The 22,892-nt window shown below is 52.1% G+C and overlaps 1 protein-coding gene across 1 annotated transcript in view; it reads right to left on the minus strand.

Annotated features, from left to right (window-relative positions):
- Window positions 1-8,032: 8,032 nt before the first annotated feature.
- Window positions 8,033-22,892, minus strand: part of SLC28A1 (solute carrier family 28 member 1) — a 48,276-nt gene continuing 33,416 nt past the window's right edge. The window contains exons 11-17 of the mRNA XM_060617568.2: window positions 15,631-15,761; window positions 14,145-14,313; window positions 13,812-14,009; window positions 9,924-10,005; window positions 9,121-9,219; window positions 8,866-8,977; window positions 8,033-8,594 (exon numbers count right to left, since the gene is read on the minus strand). Coding sequence (XP_060473551.1) covers window positions 8,522-8,594; window positions 8,866-8,977; window positions 9,121-9,219; window positions 9,924-10,005; window positions 13,812-14,009; window positions 14,145-14,313; window positions 15,631-15,761 — 864 coding nt within the window. The 3' untranslated portion in view covers window positions 8,033-8,521. The remainder of the gene's footprint in view (window positions 8,595-8,865; window positions 8,978-9,120; window positions 9,220-9,923; window positions 10,006-13,811; window positions 14,010-14,144; window positions 14,314-15,630; window positions 15,762-22,892) is intronic.

Here is a 22,892-nt window from a genome sequence, read left to right on the forward strand (position 1 = left end):
TGAGATCATGTTTATCAGCTGTGTTCTGGCTTCATTCTGGAACTTGCTCCTGACTCAGGCATTGTCTGCATTTGAGTGCAGAACAGCTAAGAATCGGGTCTGGGGCAAATTTTGAAAGCATTATGTGCTATGTGAGCTTGCCATCTTCAAACAGTTGAAGAGCTGCCATGGAAAAGGGATTAGAACACTTCTATAAGGTTTCTGTAAGATTTGACTTTTTAAAACCAACTAGCGGGGTGCCTGGTGGCTCAGTTAGTTACGCATCCAACTTCAGCTCAGGTCATGCTCTCACAGCTCATGGGTTTGAGCCCCACGTCGAGCTCTGTGCTGACGTCTTGGAGCCTGGAGCCTGCTAAGGATTCTGTGTCTCCCTCTTTCTCTGCCCCTCCCCCACTCATGCTCTGTCTCGCTCTGTCTCAAAAATAAAAATAAAACATTAAAAATAAAAAGATAAAACCAGTGAGCAAGTATGCCTTTGGTAAATAGATCTAAAATAATAGTTGTTTTAAAAACCCAAGAAAGATACATCCATGAGATGGGACTTGTTCTGAACGGCCCATAATGGCAGGGCTGGGATCAAAGGGAAACACTTTTTGATATAAAATCAAAAAGGATCTGGTAAGAGGTGGAACTGTCCAGTGTGAAATGGGTTGCGTGGACAGGCAGTGAGATTCTGGTTTTGATAGTATTCAAGCTATAATCACCACTGGGCTGCGAGCAGAATGACGACTTTGACCAAGTGGCTGTCCTGGGCAACAGCCTTCTGATTACAAAGTGAAAAGAACTTTCTCACATCAACCCAGGTTAGAGGGGGAGTTTGGTAAAGAATTCAGCTCTCATCAGCTCTGAGGGGAAGTGAGTAGCTGGGCTCTGGGAGGGATGGGAATGAGATCAGCTCCGAGCCAGCCCCACTGTGGTGACTCAGCTCCCAGCTGTTTCTACACTTTCCTGAGAATCTGAAAGGCCATTGGCAAGACTGTGGGTCTGGGTTTCCCAGAGTCACGTGTTCAGCCCTGGCTCAATCAGAGGTGGTTATGAGGGTTGGAGTCTCATGCTTTGAACATAAAATCACGGTGACAGAGGGGCACCTGGGTGGCTCAGTGGGTTGGGTGTCCAACTTTTGATTTCGGCTCAGGTCACGATTTCGAGGTTTGTGGGTTCGAGCCCCTCATCGATCTCTGTGCTGACAGTGCAATGCCTGCTTGGGATTCTCTATCCTCTGTCTCTCTCTCTCTCTGCCTCTCCCCTGCTGGCTCTCCCTCTCTCTCTCTCCAATATAAAAAGAAATTAAAAAAAAATCGTGGTAACAGAGAACATCCATGCAATGGGTATAAAAGTTCTCAGAAAAGTTAGGAGGGCAGACACCCTCAAAGTGATCTTTAGGATCCTGTCCAAACTCAGGGTTCACTACTTCTTTTTTTTTTTTTTTTTTTTTTTAAATTTTTTTTAACGTTTATTTATTTTTGAGACAGAGACCGAGCATGAACAGGGGAGGGTCAGAGAGAGGGAGACACAGAATCTGAAACAGGCTCCAGGCTCTGAGCTGTCAGCACAGAGCCCGACGCGGGGCTCGAACTCACGGACCGCGAGATCATGACCTGAGCTGAAGTCGGCCGCTTAACCGACTGAGCCACCCAGGCGCCCAGGGTTCACTACTTCTGAGTCAAAAGTAATTCCAAGCAGGTGATGTTCTTTCTGTAGCTGGAAAGAGGGCGGGACTAACTCATCTTCCTCTGGAGGCGTGAATGGGAAGTACGGAGAGGGGATGGGAGAGGTGACAGCTGGGCCGTGGGGAGAAGCGGTGGAAGACGAAGAAACCGCTGCGGTCACCTCAGACTTTCGTGGGCTGCCTGCTGGGAAATGCATCGTCCAGATCAGAGCTGCCCACGGGCTGAATTATAAGCCGTCCTGAACTTCTGTCACTGCGTTGTTAAAATAAACTTCTAATCTTTAGAATAGTTTCAGGTACCTAGAAAGGCTGCACAAATCGTACAGAGCTCCCGTCCATCCCGTCGTCTCCCCTCTCGTTAACCAACCTCTCCCATCACAACGGTTCACCGTCACAACTGACGGACTGATGCTAACGTGTTTCCATCTAAACTCCGTACTTGACTTGGACTTCATGAGTTTTTCTCTAAGGTCATTTGTCGGTTCCCGGATCCCATCCAAGGGCGATTGGCTCCTGGGGCTTCCTTAACAAACCACCACAAACCCGGTGGCTTAAAACAACAGAAACGTATACTCACAGTTCTGGAGGCCGGAGGCCTAAATCAGTAGGGCATGGGCCCTCTGAAGGCTCTGGAAGAATCCTTCCCGCTGCTTCTGGCTTCTGGTGGCTCCAGGTCTTCCTTGGCTCGTCCCCATGGTGGGGGCTGTGTCTTGGCTGATGACTCCAAGCCTCGCTTATATCGTCACATGGACTTCTTGGTGTATTTCAAATTTCCCTCTCCTTTCTCTTATAAAGACACCAGTCACTGAATTTAGGGCCCACCCTAGATTCCGGATAATCTCCTCTCGAGATCGTTAACTTAATTACATCCGTAAGACCCTATTTCCACCTGAGGTCACATTCACAGCTGTTGGGAGTTGAGACTTGGACATATCGTTTGGTGGGGGGGGGGACACAATCCACCCACTACAATACCACATTATACCGAGTCACCCCGTCTCCTTAGGGTCCTCGGGACTGTGAGTGTCTCAGACTTTCCTCGCTTCTCGTGACCCTAAGAGTTCTGAGGATTGTTCACTGGTCAGGTGTTTTGTAGACTTTTTTTTTTTTTGGCTCTCCATACCCAATGTGAGCCTCGAACTCAAGACCCTGAGATCAAGAGTCTCACACTCTTCCTATGGAGCTAGCCAGGTGCCCCCAACGTAGACTCACTCTCAATTTGAGTTCGTCTGATGGTTTTCTCACGGTTAGATCGGGGTTATAGGCCTTGGGGAGAAAGGCCACAGAGGTGAAGTGTCGCTCTCAACACGATATATCAGGGGTGTATGTTATCACCTGAATTTGTTACTGATGATGTCAACCATGATCACCTGGCTAAGGAAGTGTTTGCCAGGTTTCTCTACAGCAAAGTTACTTTCTTTTTTCTTTTTAAAATTTTTTAATGTTTATTTATTTTTGAGAGAGAGAGAGAGAGAGCAAGCAGGGGAGGGGCAGAGAGAGAGAGGGAGACACAGAATCCAAAGCAGGCTCCAGGCTCTGAGCTGTGAGCACAGAGCCCAACGTGAGGCTCAAACCCACAAACCAGGAGAACATGACCTGAGCCAAAGTCAGACCCTTGACCTACTGAGCCCTCCAGGAGCCCCCCAGATGCCCCCTCTATAGCAAAGTTCCTTTCTTATTCTATTTCCATTCTGCACTCTTTGCAAGCAAGTCGCTAAGCACCGCCCACACTTACGGGTAGGAGGCTGTGCCCCAGCCCTTGAGAGGGCAGCATCTGCATAAACTATTTGGCATTCTCCTACTGTGTGCCATTTTCCATGCCTTCTCTTATCTGAAGGGCGGGTGTCCTGGATTCCGACCAGAGTCCCGTAGCCTTTTCGCACATCTCCTTGGAGATGAGTTTGCAGGACAATCATCCGAGCAGACAATTCTCAGACAAGTTTTCATTAACAGAAACTACTATAGGACGATGCCATTCAAAGCACGGAGTGGTGTGGCCCGCGTCTGTTTATAGGTCTGTAATCATGTAATAGATACTCAAAGTGGCATTCAGAAACTTCGTAGCAATTTGACAGAATAATTGCATGTTTGTTGAAGCTAGCCATAAAGAACTGGGGCTTGTATGGCATATGACTTTATTACTATTAACTTTTATTGTCTTTTATGCAAGACTAGTCCAGGGCGGATTGGGGGGTTTGGTCTTTGGCACGGACTGTGGGCCACGCTGTATGTGAGCCTCACGCGGGGTTCGGTGTTCCAGGCTGCTCCCTTCCCCTCACCCAGCTCCCCAGATGTGAGGCAGAGGCCTGGGCCCACTACTGGGCCACTGTCTGGGCCTCGTGGTGTGACCGCCACCCCCCCCCCCCCACCTCCTAGCTCCCGGGCCAGGCCGACAGTCCCTCTGGGCCCCCCTCCCCAACCCAGGGAATAGACGTGCTCCCCGTCTGTGTCAGCTCCACGGCCGGTCCCATCTGGGAGACATCTGTTGTCACCACGCTCTGGGCCTCAGGCCTTTCCGTGAGTGAAGCCCATTCAGTTCGTTTTGCTGGTGGTTGGTCAGGCACACGCAGGGGGCAGCAGGAAGGGGGACGGGAGCCTCACATCCATGAACGGTTTCCAGTGTAGACCTGTGCCGACATCTCCAAATTAGGTCAATTGTAGCGTCATGTTGGCCGAAAAAGGGTCATTAGACCACCCCACCAGGACTTAATTTAAAATAATATATATCTTAAATGTTGATCGTCATTACACTAAATACAGAAAAGCACAGGATCCGGGGCCCTTAAGGTGGCTCAGTCAAGCGTCCGTCTTCGGCTCAGGTCATGATCTTACAGTTTGTGGGTTCGAGCCTCACGTCGGGCAATGTGCTGACAGTGTAGAGCCTGCTTGGGATCCTCTCCTCCCTCTCTCTCTGCCCCTACCTCACTTATGCTCTCTCTCTCTCAAAATAAATACATTTAAAAAAGAAAAATTTTAAAAAAGCACAGAATCTACATATTTCAAGAAACCTAATGTATATATAAAAAAAGAAACCTACTGTACGAAAACATGCAATCACAGTAACATTTTTGATATTAATAAAAACGGCTTTTTAAATTATTCAGTTGGGCTTTAGCTGAAAAATAAATCCTGTCATTATCTTGTGGGTAACCCAATATTACAGTGTATTCTGTGTTAAAATATACGACAGTATAAATCATAATTTTTATAATCCTATTCTGGCATTATTTTCATTTGCCAATGTACTAAGAGCCTCCAACAATGTCATTGGCCAGGCCACCTATGACGCCCTAGAAGTTCTGCGGGAGATCTTTTCCCCTTCCCTCCTCTCAAGGTCATCTTACCGGGAGCCACCTCCTGTCTCTGGCGAGGCTTCCCTTCCCAGCCAACCTTCTCGGAGATAGATGCCACTTCTTAATTTATCAGAGTCTGGTTTACTGCTGTCCCCTTGTCTAGCTCAGAACCTGGCACATAGTAGGTGTTATGGACTGAATTGTGTTCCCCCCAAATTGATGTGGAAGCTCTTACCTCCGATGTGATGGTATTTGGAGATGGGGCCTCGGGGATTACATAGGGTTAGATGAAGTCGTGAGGACGATGTTCCCATGATGGGATTAGCGCCTTTACAGGAAGAAACACCAGAGAGCTTGTAGGTCTCTCTCTACCTCTCTCTGTGTCTGTCTGCCAAGTGAGGACACAGTGAGAGGGTGGCCATCTGCAGCCTAGGAAGAGAGACATCACCAGAGACCGGTCGTGCGGGCACCCCGGTCTTGGGCTTCCGGCTTCCAAATCGATGACAAAACAAATTTGTCGTTTGAGCCGCCCCATCTGTGTCGTTTTGTTACGGCAGCCCGAGCTGACTGGTGCAGCCGGTCCGCAGCGTATATTCCTCGCCCGAGTAAACAAGCAATGCATAATCCTGGAGCCCACAGATCGCGGACACAGGCCTCAGTCTTTGCAAGGATCCCTCTCTGCTCCGACGCCCTTAATGTCTAGAGTCTTTTACAAAAGTCCCAGCCCTTTCCAGGCCAGGGACACAAAATCAATGCCAGCTCGGGTTCTTAGTATCTATTTCTTTTTAAAAAAAATTTTTTTTTTAAGGTTTATTTATTTTTGAGACAGACAGAGCATGAACGGGGGAGGGTCAGAGAGAGAGGGAGACACAGAATCGGAAACAGGCTCCAGGCTCTGAGTGGTCAGCACAGAGCCTGATGCGCGGCTTGAACTCACGAACTGTGAGATCATGACACGAGCCGAAGTCGGACGCTTAACCGACTGAGCCACCCAGGCGCCCCTTAGTATCTATTTCTTAGCACAAGGACAGCAAAGAGTTCTCTCCTGAAAGGGCATCCCGAGTCTCAGTGGGCTCATCCAGCACCGCACTGATGGGGATTCTGAAGCCCCTTCCGGGTTCAGTGTGGGGAGTGCTATGATTGATTAGCAATGTCTGTCCTGGCTGTGGAGGGCGCAGGTGGAGGCTTCTGTGCCGAGCTTGACTTACAGCTGCCACCTGGGATGCAGTTAAGCATGGGCATCTGGCACCAGCCTCGGTGCCTTCTCCGGGCAGAATCTATTTGCAGGCCCAGCCTCAAAGGGCTCCCAGCTCCTGCAGGTGCCCAATGAGGAGGAAGGAGCACGGGGGTGGGGGGAAGGCCTGACGACTAAGGAGACCTTAATTCTGTGCCTGCCCCTCAATCAGAGCAGTGCTGAGGGCACGTGTGAGTACACGTGCATGTGTCCTTAGGGCACGGGGCACACGCAGGCTCTGGTGCCTCTGAGACAAGTTGCAATTCTTTCGCGTGCGTTCATTCGTGGCCTTTCGTGGGCCCAGCCCTGCACTGAATCCCAGGGGAGAGACAGAAGCACGGGGAGCCCCGTGGCCAAGGGGCTTACGGTCTTTCAGGGACATGTGTGCAGGGGTCCCAGGGAAGGAGGGCGGGGTGGGGGGCCCTCAGGCAGCTCCGTGACCCGACGGACAGGCAGGGAAGGGGCTGGGTCTGATACGGGGAAATGGTTCGGTTCCCGTGGGAGGGTGGCCTGAGACAGCTCAGGGGGACCTGGGGCAGGGATAAGGGCCTAGACATGGGGTGTGGGGGTCAAGCCAAGGCTCCAGTCTGCAGAACTAAGGGGAAGGACTCAGGCCCTGAGGGCAGCCTGTGGGCGTCCCAAGGAGCAAGGCCAGTGCCCGGTGGAGCACACTCCCTGACAGAGCAGAGCGGCTGCTGCCTCAGGCCAGCGCTGGCTCCAACTGGGAAGCCTGATCCGCCAGAGGTGAGTGAGGGAGCGACGACGGCCACAGGGACAGGTGCCCCACAGGCCACGCCCCCAAAGCTGCTGGGGAAGTGGGAAGTGGGGTAGGAGCGGCAAAAGCAAAAGGGAGAGGGGCAGGGCGTGCTGGGTGACGGGGACACCACAAACGAAGGCTCAGAGGCAGGGAAGACGCATCAGAAGCCTGACCCAGCGGAACGGCAGGATTGGACTGGGGAGAAAAGGCGAGGGGAGGAGGTAAGGACAAGTCCCCCACCCAACTGAGTTCCTTGAATGTTAGCAACCTAGCCGGGAGGTCAAACACAGCTTGTGAAGCCGGATGGCCTGGGTTCAAATCTTGCCTCTTCCTCTTCCTGGCTGTGTCACTTTGGGCGAGTTACCTAACTTCTCTGGGCCTCTGATTCAGCCACCAGGGATACTAACAGTACCTGACTTCATAAAGTTGTTAAGGCTGAGTTAGGGGGGGCACCTGGGCGGCTCAGGCAGTTAAGTGTCCAACTTCAGCTCAGGGCATGATCTCATGGTTCGTGAGTTTGAGCCCCATATGGGGCTGGCTGCTGTCAGCACGGAGGCTGCTTCGGATCTTCTGTCCCCCTCTCTCTGCCCCTCCCCTGCTTGCTCTCTCGCTCTCTTTCTCAAAAATACACAAAACATTTAAAAAAACTAAAAACAAACATAAAAAAGGCTGAGTTAGGATGTATGGAGCACGGGGACCCGGAGTGCTATGTAAACGGTTGTGAGTATTATAATTACGTAAAGTAGCTCATATTACCAATATTTCCCAAATTGTGTTCCATGGGGTCCTCAACTAAGAGATGCTCCCATCAGAAAGGTTCTTAGGGTTGGGGCACCTGGGTGATTCAGCTGGTGGAGCGTTCGATTTTGGCTCAGGCCGTGATCTCGCGGTTCGTGAGTTCGAGCCCCACGTCGGGCTCTGTGCCGACAGCCTGTCAACGCAGCGCCCACTTTGGATCCTCTGTCCCCCTCTCTCTGCTCCTCCCCCGCTTGCGCTCTCCCCAAAATTTGGAAACCGTCTCCTATCATGTCTATATCAAGCTTCGACGAGTCCACAGTAAAACAGAAACAAACACAAAATAAAACCTGTCTAACTTTATTCAGCGCCTAGTTTCCCAAGCCTGGCGGATCCTGGAATCTCCTGAACACCTTGTTGGCCAGTGTTTCACGGGACACCAGTTTGGGAAGTGCTGTGGGCAAAGGCGGTGGGGGAGTCTTTGAAAGTAGAGGCAGGGGTTCCCAGGAGAACCCGTCCCGCAGAGGCCAGATTCACGTGCCCAGAGGAGGAGGAGGGAGGGACCCCATAACAGAAGATGTGAGAGACGCAAGGTGGGAAGACAGAGGCCTGGGTGCTCTTTGGATGTGGAGGGGCGAGACGAGGAGGCAGAGGCGACCCCAAGAATTCACATCTCGGGAGGGAGCAGGAAGGGGGCTAGGACTGGGGAGCATCCTTCACCTCCATACCATCCGGTCTCTGCCCACCCGCCCCATCGCTCCTTTCCAACTGTGTGACTGAGGCGACTCTAAGCCCTGTGGCTCCCCCAGAGGGCCGAAGACGTGCGGTCCCGGCTACGCACAGGTCGTGTGGTTGTAAAATCGACAGCAGGTGTCCAGGGCCCCGCGGCTGACCTCTGCGCTGGTGCTGAAAAGAAGCAAAGGCTGCGGTCTGGGCCCCGGGCCAGGCCCTGCTGGCCCCTAAAGGCTGTGCAACCCTAGGGGAGTTGCTCCGTGCCTCTGGTCCCCCTTCGTCCCCAAGTTTGGTCTTCAGGCCCCGCCTCCGCCTCCCCTGGCCACATCGGCCACAGCCATGACATTTCTACCGCTTGCCCCGGTGCCAAAGGCACCCCTAAGACACTCAGGTCTTCTGCACCCCGTTACTGCGGGGCCCCGTAGCCCCACGACCCAGGCCTCACCTCCGGAAGGCCTCACAGCAGCACTGGTACACCTCGAAGCTGCTGCTGCTGACGGTTGTGTTCAGGAGGCTCGTGCAGTCTACTTCAGCCCCCCTGGGCACATAGAGGATCCCTGCGCAGGGAAGGCAGCTGCTGGGCAGGGTCTGTGCCCCCCACTCCCCACCCCCAGGGACTTCCGGAGGGCCCAGAGCCTCGGTGTCCGACCCTGGACGGGAGCCGGCTAGAAAATCAGGGCTCTGCCAGGCCTGCACTCACCGGCCACGCAGGCATTCACCAGCGACACACAGGTCCCCGTGCAGAGCGCCCGGAGCACTATCTGTGAGAAGTCGCTCTTCCGCTGGGGGGCCATGGAGGCTGCAAGGGCACGGGAGTGCTTCAGGCCAGGAAGCCATATGCCCCTCCGCCCGGACTCTGCACCTCTGGATGCACCTGCTGGCTCCCCTCCCTCTTCCGGGCGGCCAGAGGGATAGATGTCGCCCTGCTGACCACTCACGGAGTTTGGGAACCCTCTTTGGCCTGACTTGAGGCTCCAGGTAGCACTCCACAGCTGCCACCCTCAACGGCAGATGTACGAAGAGAACATGAGTTTGGAGTCAGGCCGAGCTGGGATTAAACACGGGCTCAGCCACTTCTGGGGCCATCACTCCATTTCTCCAAGACTCAGTGTCCTACTCTGTAAAATGGGATAGTTACACCACCAGGCAGGGGGACTGTGAAGAGCGGACATTTTTGGGGAAAGAGCCGAGAACCGTGCCTTCCTCCCTAGGCCTCGCCAGGGCTGCGTGTCCACCGCGGGTGTGGGAGCCTGCGGGCCAAAGCCTCGGGCCAGCACCCCACTTGCTACTCCTCCCCAGGCCCCTGAGCCGGGGTTGGCCTGCAAGGCCAAGGTGCGAACCCCAAGGTGCCGATCCCTGGCGCAGAGGAGTCACGGGCCGGGAGGAACCCCGACTGCCATCTTGCTCAGGCCCTGCCCTGACCGCGTGGGAGAACCGAGGCCAGAGATCCCCAGGAAGCTGTCTCAGAGCCAGGCCCCCGGCCGCCCAGGTTGCCGGACTCACTCAGGCCTCCCAGCATGATCCCAATGGAGCTGAAGTTGGCGAATCCACAGAGGGCAAACGTCGTGAGGATTTCTGCTCTGACCTGAAAGTACAGAGGATGAGTGAGGAGGGGCTTCCCTTGGCTGGGACGGGGCGCCCCCACACCGCCCTGGCTCCCCGGCCCGAGTTGCACCCACATCCGGTGCGTCTTTGACCTTTGCTGCCCCTCCCGGGCCTCACACACCGCCTCTATGTCCGTGCAGGCTGCACCACCTGAGAAACAGCCCCCTTTCTGTCACTTCAGTCCCCTTACCTTCATTAATTTTTTTTTAGATGTTTATTTATTTTGAAGGGAGAGACTGAATGTGGGGGAGGGGCAGAGAGAGAGGATCCAAATCAGGCACGGTGCTGACAGCAGAGAACCCGACGCGGGGCTCAAACCCACAACTGTGAGATCGTGACCTGAGCAGAAGTCGGTCCCTTAACAGACTGAGCCACCCAGGTGCCCTCAGTTCCCTTATCTTCATTGCCAGCCTTTCCTGGTATGATGCAGGCTCGCCCTGCCCTCTCGCTTTGGCCCCACTGAGCTCTGTGCCCTGGGGGGCGCTGGGTGAATGGCCCTTCCCAACACTGCAGACTTGACTTGGGCTCTGAGACTTAGAGACACCAGAGCACGGCCTGCTGAAGCCAGTGAGGACCTGGGAGCCCAGCCAACGCGGGCCCCAGGCTTGTCCCCACCTATGACCGGATTAAGCAAGTCAACAGCCTCTTTCAGTTTTCGCGTCTCATCGCGTCTCGGCCTTTTGGCTAAGATCAAGTGCAGTTTTCGCGTCTCCATCTGGAATGTGGGAATCATAGCACCTGCCTGGAAGGCTGTCAGGAGGGTCACACACCGCATGGGAAGTACCAGGCAGACACTAGGTAGTTAAGCAAAGTAATTCTTCCTCCCTTCCCACGTAAACAGTTAATTTCCCAGAAAGAGATGTTAAGACCCAAGTGGAACAGCTTAGAATAAAAAAAAAAATTGGGGCGCCTGGGTGGCTCAGTCGGTTGGGCGTCCGACTTCGGCTCAGGTCACCATCTCGCGGTCCGCGAGTTCGAGCCCCGTGTCGGGCTCTGGGCTGATGGCTCAGAGCCTGGAGCCTGCTTCCGATTCTGTGTCTCCCTCTCTCTCTGCCCCTCCCCCGTTCATGCTGTGTCTCTCTTTGTCTCAAAAATAAATAAACGTTAAAAAAAAATTTAAAAAAAAAATTGGCTTACACCATACCTCATGCGACATTAAAAAAAAATCATTTCTAGAGCACTGAAGCAGACAAATACTGGTATTTCAAACATCAAATAATAGAAAATAGAAGAAGATAATAACTATACTTACGAGGGTAGCGTTATAACTCATTTTGGACAGGAGCAAAACTGAGGCTCAGAGAGGGTAAGTAACTGCGGAAGTTCACACAGCATGAAGGTTGCTGTGTCAGAGTTGGAATTCAGTTCTGTCTGACTGCAAAAGTTACGCTTTTAAATATTTCACCATAATGTTTCAGGAATTTAACACTTCCCAGATTTCTGGAATGGAGATACCTTTCTAAGTTTAGAAGTAATAGAAGAAATCACAAAGGAAAAGATTTGTTGTAAAATCTGTTACAAGAAAAATCCCTGAATGCAAGACGAAGGGGGAGGAAAGGCTGGGAAAAATATGTGTATAAAACACATTAGAAAAAGATTAAAAAAAAAAAGAAAAAAGAAAAAGGTTAATGTCTTTATAACGTAATTTATACAAATTGATGGAAAAATATTAAGGCTCCTGCATCCTGCTTGCTCACCTACAATCACCCTCTATCCAGCAGCCTGTGTAATCTTAAGATGTAAAATGTCAAATCTTCAGGAACTTTCGACTACTCCTCAGCCTATGCCAGTCTCTTCTACGATTACCACCTGCTCTAGCTGTGCCTCTCTCCGTTCAATTTTCCAAACAAGTGTTTTTCAATCTCAGGGCCTTTGCACATGCCTTTTCTTTGCCTGGAATATTCTTCCCAGCTTCACCTGGCCCCTTCTCCACCCTCCAAGTCTTGGCCTAACTGCCACGCCTCAGGGGGGCCTTTTGCGACTCGCCCAGCCGAGGAAGACCCCTTTGTTTCCTCTTCTTGTTTTCTTCATAGAACTTACCACAAAGACCTTATTTTACTTTTTATTCCTTTGCTTTCTTGTTCTTTTCACTCGATGTAAGTTCCATGACACTGGGGACCATATCTGTCTAATTCCCCTTCGAATTTCTGGTGCCCAGCAGAGTGCCTGGCACCTTAGAGGTCTCAACAAACACTTGCGAAAGGAAAGAAGTTCATAAAAAAAGATCCTCAAGGAGCATCCCATCCATTATCTCTAGAGGAGAGACTGACACAGGGGTTGAGGACAAGGAGCAAGGAGAAATCTGTACTTTCGATCTCGAACTTTTTTTTTTTTAACTGGAGGCTACATTCCCTTACAATTTAAAACCTAATTTCAAAGACAAGAGAAAGCATTTTGTGTTAAAAGTTCCTAGTAACCCAAGAAACGCCAATTTAAACAACGAGCTGTTATTGGTCCGTTAAAGTGGCACAACTTTTTAATTTTTTCCAAAGGGGCTGCTCGGTGCCGTTTAGCGGTAAAACCAGCGCTCAGGGCACGGCCGGGGGGGGGGCGATTTCAGTTGCCCCCACCCTTTAGGGAAGTTACTGGCAGCAGCCACGGGAGGACTCAGGCCCTGTGATTCAGTCTTCCCGCATCTGGGAAAGCTCCGGAGGAAATGATCCGAGAGGAGGGAGCAGCTCTGTGCACGCAGCCACTCATCCCAGCACCGCGTAAAATAGCCAAACGATGCAATTAACCCAGAGGGCCCAACGGCAGGGGTCTTGGTGAAATACGTCAGCATACATACGTCACAGATAATGTTTCTGTCAGAAACAGGTGGGGAAAAGCCGGCTACCACAGGGTGGGTGCTATAATGGCCACTGTGTGGGGGTGCCTGGGTGGCTCAGGGGTGAAGCATCTGACTTCGGCCCAGGTCATGATCTCACAGTTCGTAAGTTCAAGTCCCGCACTGGGTGAGCTTGAGCCCCAGGTGAGCCCCGCCTCTCTCTCTCTGCTCCTCACTCACTTGCGCCCCCCCCCCCGCCTCAAAAAATTATATATATAATGGCAGCCGTGTAAACTGTCTTAAGAAAAAGAAGAAAATGCATAAAACAACACTAGCTGTTATTTTTGGATGGCGAGGTGACAGGTGACTGTTTTATTCTCAGTGATGCCACAGAGCTTTTATTTGTTTAGAAAGTTTCATTTTATAGAACTTTTAGCCACAGAAAAAGCCAGCCCCTGAACTGAATCCGATAGAATGGCAGTGAACGTGGTGGGGCCTCCCCAGCTCGCTCCCTCTGCTCACTGGACGCGGACGTGTGTCCCTTTGAGGACAGCCGCGGCACAAATGACACCGGTTTCCAGCAGGAGAGGCAAGGCACAGTGGCTGTCCCGAAGCCACACAGGATGGTGGCCCATCTACAGGGAGATCTTAGATCTCCCCCAACAAGACCCTTTCCTGGGGCACCCTGGGGGGCTCAGTCGGTTGAGTGTCCGACTCTTGGTTTCGGCTCAGGTCACGATCTCAGGGTTCGTGGGTTCGAGCTTGGGATTCTGTGTCTCTCGCTCTCTCTGCCCCTCCCCTGCTTGTGCTCCCTCTCTGTCTCGAAATACATGAACATTAAAAAAAAGACTGTTTCCTTGCAGCTCAGCCTCCTAAAAGGCTTTCTGGAAGGTGGCAGCGAGGCCTGAAGCCGGCTGGTTGCTCAGGGCAGTAGGGCTGGGAGGCGGGCGTGTCCACCGCCCGTCCGGGAGCCAGGACGGCAGCCGCAGGGGGCTCAGGGAGGGGACCAGGACACTCACGGAGATCCACTGCTTCTTGGTGCCCACCCACTCCTCGACTCCGGCCAGGCGGCGCTGCTTGTACTGGGAGAGCCCCTGATAGGCCACGAACTCGTTCAGGAACAGCTTGATCCCCAGCAGCTCGGCCACCACCGGGCAGTCCTCCCAGGTCACACCCATCAAGAAGGCCACGGGCCGCAGGACATAGGAGCAGATGAGCTGAGTGAGGCACAGGGACAAGGGCGGCTGCCATGACGGGGGCTGGCCTGGGCTCTGCTGGGTGTCCACCCACTGGTGCCCACGCCCCTGCCCCCGGGGCGCCCCTCGCGGGCCAAGCGGGCAGCACAGCTATACCTGGAAGCTGAGCTCCTGGACGCCCACCACGGCTCCCAGCCAGGACAGGGCCGCGTTGACGAAGGCCAGCAACGCCAGGAAGGCGATCAGGTTGGCTCCGATGTTGGCAACCAGCTTCACGGAGACAGCAGCCCCACTGCTGGCTGCTTCCAACAGGTTCTGAGCGTCTCTGTTTGGGGACCACGAACTGTCGTGATTAGCCTGTCCCCACAAACAGTGGGGCTTCTCATCCTATGGGCTCAGAGAGGAAGCTTGGACGAAGCACTTCAGAGCCCAGGGTCCTTGTCTTTGTTCTGAGACCCTGGGGCAGGGGAGGGAGTGAGAAGGTGCTGATGGGGGGATGGGGGAGGGGGGAGAAGGCGCTGAACCCGGGGTTAGGATGAGACCCCGGCTGCCCACAACGTGCTGTGTCCACAGGCGGGAGCCACCAGCCACGTGTGGCTCAGAGCACTTGGAAGGAGCCTGGCCAGCGCTGAGCTGTGTTGTAAGTATAAAGCAGGGGCGCCTGGGTGGCTCAGTCGGTTAAGCCGCCGACTTCGGCTCAGGTCATGATCTCGCGGTCTGTGAGTTCGAGCCCCGAGTCGGGCTCTGTGCTGACAGCTCAGAGCCTGGAGCCTGTTTCAGATTCTGCGTCTCCCTCTCTCTCTGCCCCTCCCCCACTCATGCTCTGTCTCTCTCTGTCAAAAATAAAATAAACATTAGAAAAAATTAAAAAAAAAAAGCACATGCCAGATTTCAGAGAATAAGTACAAAAAAAAGAACATGAAGTCACTCATTAATGATGTTTTATATTGACTACATGTTGAAATGACAATATTTGGGGCATATTGGGTTAAAAAATATTTTATTAAGGGGCACCCGGGTGGGCTCAGTGAGTTAAGTGTCTGACTCTTGATCTCAGCTCAGGTGTCGATCTCAGGGTTGTGAATTCAAGCCTCGCGCCGGGCGTGAAGCCTGCTCAAAAACTTGTCGTTAAAATCACCTGTTTCTTTTGACTTTTGTTTATTTGTTTTTTAAAAAATTTTTAATGTTTATTTTCGGAAGAGAGAAAGAGAGAGACAGAGCATGAGCAGGGGAGGGGCAGAGAGGGAGGGAGACACAGAATCGGAAGCAGACTCCAGGCTCCCAGCTGTCGGCACAGAGCCCGACGCGGGGCTCGAACCCATGAACTGCGAGATCATGACCTGAGCCGAAGTCGGACACGTAACTGACTGAGCAATACCCAGCAGCAATCCCAGGCTGCTCTGTTTGATGAGCCGGTGGTTTCCCGCTGGTCCCAGACTGGAAATTGAGACGCAGGACGGGACGCGCAGGGCAGCAGTGGGGAGGGCCCCGGGGGTTGGGCGGAGAGGCCTCTGCTCCTGCTTCCCTCCCAGCCTCTCCCCCTCAGCCTCCCCCACCCCTGCTCCCTGCCTCCCCTTCCTGACCCCCCTCACCCCATCCCTCCCACAGCCCCCTCCGCAGGCCGCCCTCAGGCTGTGCTCACCCGCCGGTCAGTTTCACCCCTTCCAGGCTCCTAAACTTGGACTCCTCCACCTCGGGATAGACCAGCTTGGAGAGGGCCAGCGCACAAGGGGCGGCCATGACCGAGGCAGCAATCAGGGAGGCAGCATCGATCTGCAGGATTGAGAATGGGGCTTTTGCGGTTAAGTGTCCCACTTGCGCTCAGGTCACGATCTCATGGTTAGTGCGTTCCAGCCCCACGTGGGTCCAGCTCAGTGCTGTCAGCTGGGGGCGCCTGGAGCCTGCTTCAGATTCTGTCTCCCTCTCTTGCTCCCTCCCCAGCTTGCTCGCTCTCTCTCTCTCTCTCTCTCGCTCAAAAATAAAAACATTGTTAGAATTAATAAAATGAGTGCTTTGCAGAGAGAGAGAGAGAAAGGAGAGAATGGGGCTTAGGAGGAGACAGAGGAAATGTCCCTGCCAGGAGTGCAGCCCAGGCCAGCAGAGGGCATGTGTACCCTGCCCCACTGTCTGTCATCATCGTCAGTGCTGCTGTCATCGTTACTGACAGTGTAAGGGGTCACAGGCTGTGTGTACAGAACCTCGCGTTTCCCGCTAGGACCTCTAGAAGTGGTATCCCACAGCACAGAAAGGAAACTGAGTCCCCACGAGATTAAACGTAACCTGCCCCAGACGAAGACGGAGAAGGACCCTGTCTTCGGCTCCAGGCTCCAAGTTCTTCCTTCCCTCCTAGGCTGTCTCCCTTTGACCACTCATCTGAGGGCCGGTCCTCCCTTGGCTGAGGGGTTTGTGATGGTTTCAGACAAAGCTCACAGAAGGAGAGTCGGGATGGATCCACAAGGCGACCTACTTTGACCTCCTGGTATAAGAATGTCCTTATTTACTGTGAAGAAAATACTTCCTGTGACGGGGAGCTCACCACTTCGAGGCAGCCCATCACACCCACTCCTGTGGTCGGAGAGCTCTTAGGAAATCTGCCTACTACAACAGCCACTTTTTGGTCCTCGCTGTGGCCTCAAACCCTCTGCTCCCCTGTTCCCTTCCCCCAGAGTTAGATGGGACATTTCCCCAACACGGTATTATTTACCAAGTGAAAAGACTGGAGCCAACCCAAACATCTAACGACAACAGAATGGCTAAGCATTGTCAAGCTGCCATTGAAAACGAAGGTTACCAAGGCTTTGCAATAACATGGGGAGATGCCCACAAAATGGCATACAGAGCATAACCACACGATGGGGGGGGGGGGGGGGACCAAAACCTTCCACAACTATGCATGAAAAGATCAGCAAGAGACACGCCAAAATTGTCGGCCAATTGTCTGTCCCTGGCTAGTGGGGCCGTGATGATTTTCTCTGCTTTTTGCTTTTTGGCGTATGTCTACATGTCCACAACACTACATATTGCTTTTATAAACACAAAAGGAAAATAGACTTCTTCTCCTTAAAGTTTATAAAAAAATCACCTGTAGTTCTTTAATTGTACATAAAAAGGGGGGAAAAGGAGGGGAGTTAAGTTGAAGCTACATGTCCAGGTTAATAAAAGCAGAGGAGAAGAAACCCACAGAAGCGCCAGCAAGGGATGAGGAACCAGACCTGTGAGACCCTCTAAGGCTCTGTGATGTCTGTCCTTCTGCCTGTGGTTTTAAACCCCTTTGTTTCTTTCCCAGCGGGGAGTGGAAACGTCTTAAGAGGAGTATGGGCACCGACCCCCGCTCCCCCTGCGCACATCCGGTCACAGGCCCTGCTCCTCACGGGAAGGGGCCGGCCTCGGGACAGACGTCCTCTCTGGATGTTTCTGGCTGGGCTTTGGGAGGTCGCTGGCCTCCTCGGGGCTGCTCAGACCCACTGGGGACTGTACCATACCTGGAATCTTGGGGTTTTCCCTCCCCCTTCCTCCACCTCGGAGGTCACGTCTAGTTTGCCAACCTGAGCGGGAACGCGTCCTGCAATGTTACATTCCTGGACACCGTCCCAGCCGGCCGGTCACGGCCACAGCCTCACGTGCTCCGGCTGCTCATCTCAGCTTGGAAAGGACTGAGTTTGGCCCAGGCCGGCCTCCCCGGGGCACTGGGTCGGTCCACACTGGCTGTGACACCCCCATTCCCCAAGGAAAGCCATCCCAGGGCCCGCTCCCGCCCACTGGTTTCCTCTCTTTACCCAAAGGCATCCCAGGGGGACAGAGATAGAGGGTAGGGGTCCTCCCTTTGAACTTTCAAAAACACCTTTACTGAGGGAAGAAAAAAATCCACACAACTCTACGGCATACAATGGGCCAGTTTCAGGATAGATTTCTGACCCTAATCTGTCAGAGAAAGAACTACCACCTTTTCCACACTGTGCCGTTTTCTATTATTGCGTTTATTTATTTTTTAATTTTTTAATGTTTATTTGTTTTTGAGATGGAGATTGACAGAGCGTGAGCAGGGGAGGGGCAGAGAGAGCGGGAGACACAGGATCCGAAGCCGGCTCCGGGCTCCGAGCTATCCGCGCAGAGCCCGACCCAGGGCGTGAACTCACGAACTGTGAGATCACGACCTGAGCTGAAGTTGGATGCTCGACCGACTGGGCCACCCAGGTGCCCCCCGCCCCGCTTAAAAAAAAATTTTTTTTTGTAATCTATTATTGCATTTAATTCTTAAACTGCTGTGAGGTAGGCAATAGTCCTGCCCACTTGACAGATGTGGAAGTCACGTAGCTCACGCTCACTTGGCCGGGCTCAGAACCTCACAGACGCGGCCCCAGGGGCCCCTACTCTTGCACAGTCAATTGAGGAATATCAGTGGCTGATCCCCTCAACATCACCCTGCCCAGCCTGTGTTCACAGCGCCTCTCACAGGGGTCCCTGGGCCAAAGAGGGGTGGGTGGAGAGGCCAGCTCCTGCGGTTGGTGGAGAGGGCTGGGGCCTCCTTTAGAGCTTTGGGGAACTATGGTGAGAAAGGAGATTTATATGGAGGTCGCAGTGAACAGACTCAGTGAGCCCGGGACCTCGGAGCAGGGGAGAAGGTCTAGACCAGTGTTGCCCAGTACAAATATAATGAGAACCAGGTCTCGTCTTAAATTCTCTAGTAGCCAATTAAAAAAGTAAAGAGAGGGGCGCCTGGGCGGCTCAGTCAGTTAGGCCTCCGATTCCCGATTTGGGCTCAGGTCATGATCACTCACTTTGTAGGATTGAGCCCCCAGTCGGGCTCTGTGCTGCCAGTGAGGAGTCTGCTTGGGATTCTCTCTCTCCCTCCCTCCCTCCCTCCCTCTCTCTGCCCTTGCCCCACTCATGCTGTCTCTCAAAATAGATAAATAAACAAATAAATTTTTAAAAAGTAAAGAGAAGGAGGGGCGCCTGGGTGGCTCAGTCGGTTGAGCGTCCAACTTCGGCTCAGGTCATGATCTCGTGGTCTGTGAGTTCGAGCCCCACATCAGGCTCTGTGCTGACGGCTCAGAGCCTGGAGCCTGTTTCGGATTCTGTGTCTCCCTCTCTCTCTCTGCCCCTCCCCTGTTCATGCTCTGTCTCTCTCTGTCTCAAAAACAAATAAAACATTAAAAAAAAAAATTTAAAAAAAAAAAGTAAAGAGAAGGGGCACCCGGGTGGCTCAGTCGGTTGAGTGTCCGACTTCCGCTCGGGTCATGATCTCACAGTTCGTGGGTTCAAGCCCCGCGTCGGGCTCTGTGCTGACAGCTCAGAGCCTGGAGCCTGCTTCCAATTCTGTGCCTCCCTCTCTCTCTGCCTCTCCCCTGCTCGCGCTCTGTCTCTGTCTCTCTCTCAAAAATAAACATTAAAAAATAAAAATAATAAATAAATAACAAATAAAAAGTAAAGAGAAACAGGTAAAATCATTTTTGGTCATGGATTTTACGTAACCCAACATATCCAAAACATTATCTTTCCACTCATGTAATCCATATAAAAGTAATAAAATGAATCCATTTTTCCCCCCTGCTGAGTCTCACAGCACATCTCGTTTCAGACCAGCCACATTTCAAGGGCTCAGTGCCCACGTGTGGCTAGTGGGGACTGCATCGGACGGCGCCGGTCTAGAAACATCCAATAGGAGGGAAGCGGGGCAAAGGGAGCCGGAAGTTGAGCAACAAAGAGAAACAAGGAATGGGCAAGAGGGATCTTTGTGGAATTCAGGGGCTGAGGGCAGAGGAGCGTCCTGGGGGAGAGAGAAAAAGGAGCGGGGAGGCGGGGCTGTGGGAGTGTCCTGGGGCCGCTGCAGTGACGGCCAAGAGCCAGGTGGGGGCAGAAGAGAGCTTCGCTGACCCCAGACTAAAGGCCCTTCGGGAGCAGGGAGGGAAGGAGGGTTGGGTGCTTTTCACCTGGGCCAGCGATGGGTCCTGAGGCTTCCGCTTCAGAGGCTTGGGGACCCTGGTGGCCTCTGCACAGTCTGCTGAGCTAAAGGGAAGTGGGCACCCGGGTCCGTTCAAGGGGAGGCGCGACTGCCTGGGGCTTGGGCCCGAACTCTGGCCCCGAGACAGGGAAGGAACCGAAGCCGAGGTGCAAGGCAGACGGTGGAAAAGGAGAGTTCTTGCAGTATTTTAATCTGAAGTAATGGCGGCAAGGCTCTTGCAGTGGCAAGAATACCATTCTTTTAACCGGCTGTGGAACCCAGAGCAACGTCAAGGTCCTTAAAAAGGCCCCAAGTCCTGACAGGGCATCCCCTCCCCCAACATGCCGCCAGGAAAAAAAATTTCAGGAACAAAGTCTTGAGTTTCCATTTTGGAAATATCAAATTCCTTCAGAAATCAGGGGCGCCTGGGTGGCTCAGTCGGTTGAGCATCCGACTCTCGATTTTGGCTCAGGTCATGATCTCACGTTTTGGGTTCGAGCCCCACGTCTGGTTCTGTGCTGACAGTGTGGAGCCTGCTTGAGATCCTCTGGCGCTCTCTGCCCCTCCCCCGCTTCCTCTCTCTCTGTCTCTCTCAAAATAAATAAACTTAAAAAAAAAAAATAAAAAACAAATAACATTCCGAAATCAATCTGGGGTGGTGGTGGGGCACCAGCCCTGATGGGTTCTCTCTAGGCCTTGGCGAGGCAAGTGTGAACCGGGTGATCTTGAAAATTCTAGATAGGAGGGTTCCAGAAGATCAAAGCCCCAGAGCGCAAGGGGCCTTCTGGAAAAGTCACACGGCATCCGCCCTGCCCAGGCAGCCCTGTGGGTATGTGGAGCTCAGCTTACCTACCCGTGGTCCATGTGTCCTGAGGGAAGGAGGGACTGAGGGCAGGGTGGCTTGTCCCCTTGCCTGCTCCCAGGGGCAGAGGTGAGAGAGACAGGTGGAATTTGCGACCAGAGGAGGGGACAGGGTGGGCTGTCCTAGCCTCCTCCTCTCCCCTGCCCCCTCCACCCCTGCAACACGCAGCATCCCTCAGGAGACCCTGTGGGCAGTGAGAGGTGGGCCTTTGCTCTCCATCCGCAAGAGGAGGCCCACCTCACTCTAGACGCTGAGCCACAGTGCCTGGCCTGGACGAACCTACTCAGCTCATTCCCTTCCTGCTCGGCATCTAGGTCGTTCCTCTCCCTCTTTCTTTCTTTCTTTCTTTCTTTCTTTCTTTCTTTCTTTCTTTCTTTCTTTCTTTCTCTTTCTTTCTTTCTTTCTTTCTTTCTTTCTTTCTTTCTCTTCCTTCCTTTCTTCTCTCTCTTTCTCTTCCTTTCTTTCTCTTCCTTCCTTCCTCTTTCTTCCTCTTTTCTTTCTTTCTTTTTTCCTTCTCTCCCTTCCTTCCTTTCTTCTCTCTCTCTTTCTCTTCCTTTCTTTCTCTTTCTTTCTCTTCCTTCCTTTTTCTTTCTTTCTTTCTTTCTTTCTTTCTTTCCTCTTCCTTCCTTTCTCTTTCTTTCTTTCTTTCTTTCTTTCTTTTCCTTCCTTCCTTTCCTTCTTCCCCCCTCTCTCTCTTCCTTCCTTTCTTTCTTTTCTCTCTCTTTCTTTCTCTCTTTCATTCATTCTTTCTTTCCTTTTTTTTTTTTTTTTAATTTAACATTTATTTTATTTTTGAGAGACAGAGAGAGACAGAGCGTGAGCAGGCTAAGGGCAGAGAGAGAGGGAGACACAGAATCTGATGCAGGCTCCAGGCTCTGAGCTGTCAGCACGGAGCCCAATGCGGGGCTAGAACCCACGAACCATAAGATCATGACCTGAGCCGAAGTCGGGTGCTTAATGCCACCCAGGTGTTGTTGTGGTTATTACAAATAATGTTGGAGTTTGGCCTTTTTTGACCGCTTGGGAAAGCATTTCTGTATCGTAATATTCCTAACTGGATCAAAGGGAAAGAGGTTTTTTGTTTTTTTATTTTTTTCAACATTTATTTATTTGTTTGTTTGTTTGTTTTGAGAGACAGAGCACAAGCAGGGGAGGGGCAGAGAGAGAGAGGGAGACACAGAATCCAAAGCAGAGTCCAGGCTCTGAGCTGTCAGCACACAGCCTCATGTAGGGCTCAAACCCACAGACTATAAGATCATGACCTGAGCTGGAGTCAGACACTTAACTGACTGAGCCACCCAGGTGCCCCGGGAAAGAGTATTTTTAAACTGACTGATAGATGTTCTCCCAAAAGGTTACAGCAAATTACGCTCCCATCAAGAGTGTCCCATTGTGAGGCATGTAAAATATTGCGTATCTTATGATGGTTTTATTTTCTTTGACTATCAGTGAGCTGGAATACCTTTTTATGATTTATGAACTGTTTTTGTCTGATCCATCATTTAAACTTTTTAAAAACTGTGACTTTCACCATACAGATGTTTTTCATTTTTACCAGTAGCTCTGTCAACCTTTTCCTTTATACCTACTGGGTTTCATGTCATGTTCAGAATTTTGCAAGAAAAAAGGCAAACTGCAGAAAAGCATGGGTAGAATTACCTCATTTTTAGTAGAAAAGAAGGCAAGCATGTGTGTATTCAGGTATCTATACTTAAATGACTACACAGAAAGATCTGGAATGATGTATTCTAAGTCGGTGGTTCTCAAATTGAGCATCAGAGCCATGTGGAAGGCTTGTCATTATACAGGACATGGGGCCCCTTCCCCAGTGTTTCTGGTTCAGCAGGTCTGGAGTGGGGCCCAAGAATTTGCATTTCTAACAAGTTCCCAGTTAGAGAACTGCTAATCTGCTTATCTAGTAAAAGCAGGTCCCCATGAGAAGTGGGTTTGAAGTTCTCTTTTTACTTTCTTCACTTCTGTAAGAAGCAAGAATCTCTTTGATATTTAAGAAAAAAATTAAGATCTTTAAAGATTTGCATGTGAGGGGCACCTGGGTGGCTGAGTCAGTTAAGCGTCCGACTCTTGGTTTCGGCCCAGGTCA

The sequence above is a fragment of the Panthera onca genome, chromosome B3, assembly GCF_046562875.1.
Source record: "Panthera onca isolate mPanOnc1 chromosome B3, mPanOnc1 haplotype 2, whole genome shotgun sequence".
NCBI classification, from domain to species: domain Eukaryota; kingdom Metazoa; phylum Chordata; class Mammalia; order Carnivora; family Felidae; genus Panthera; species Panthera onca.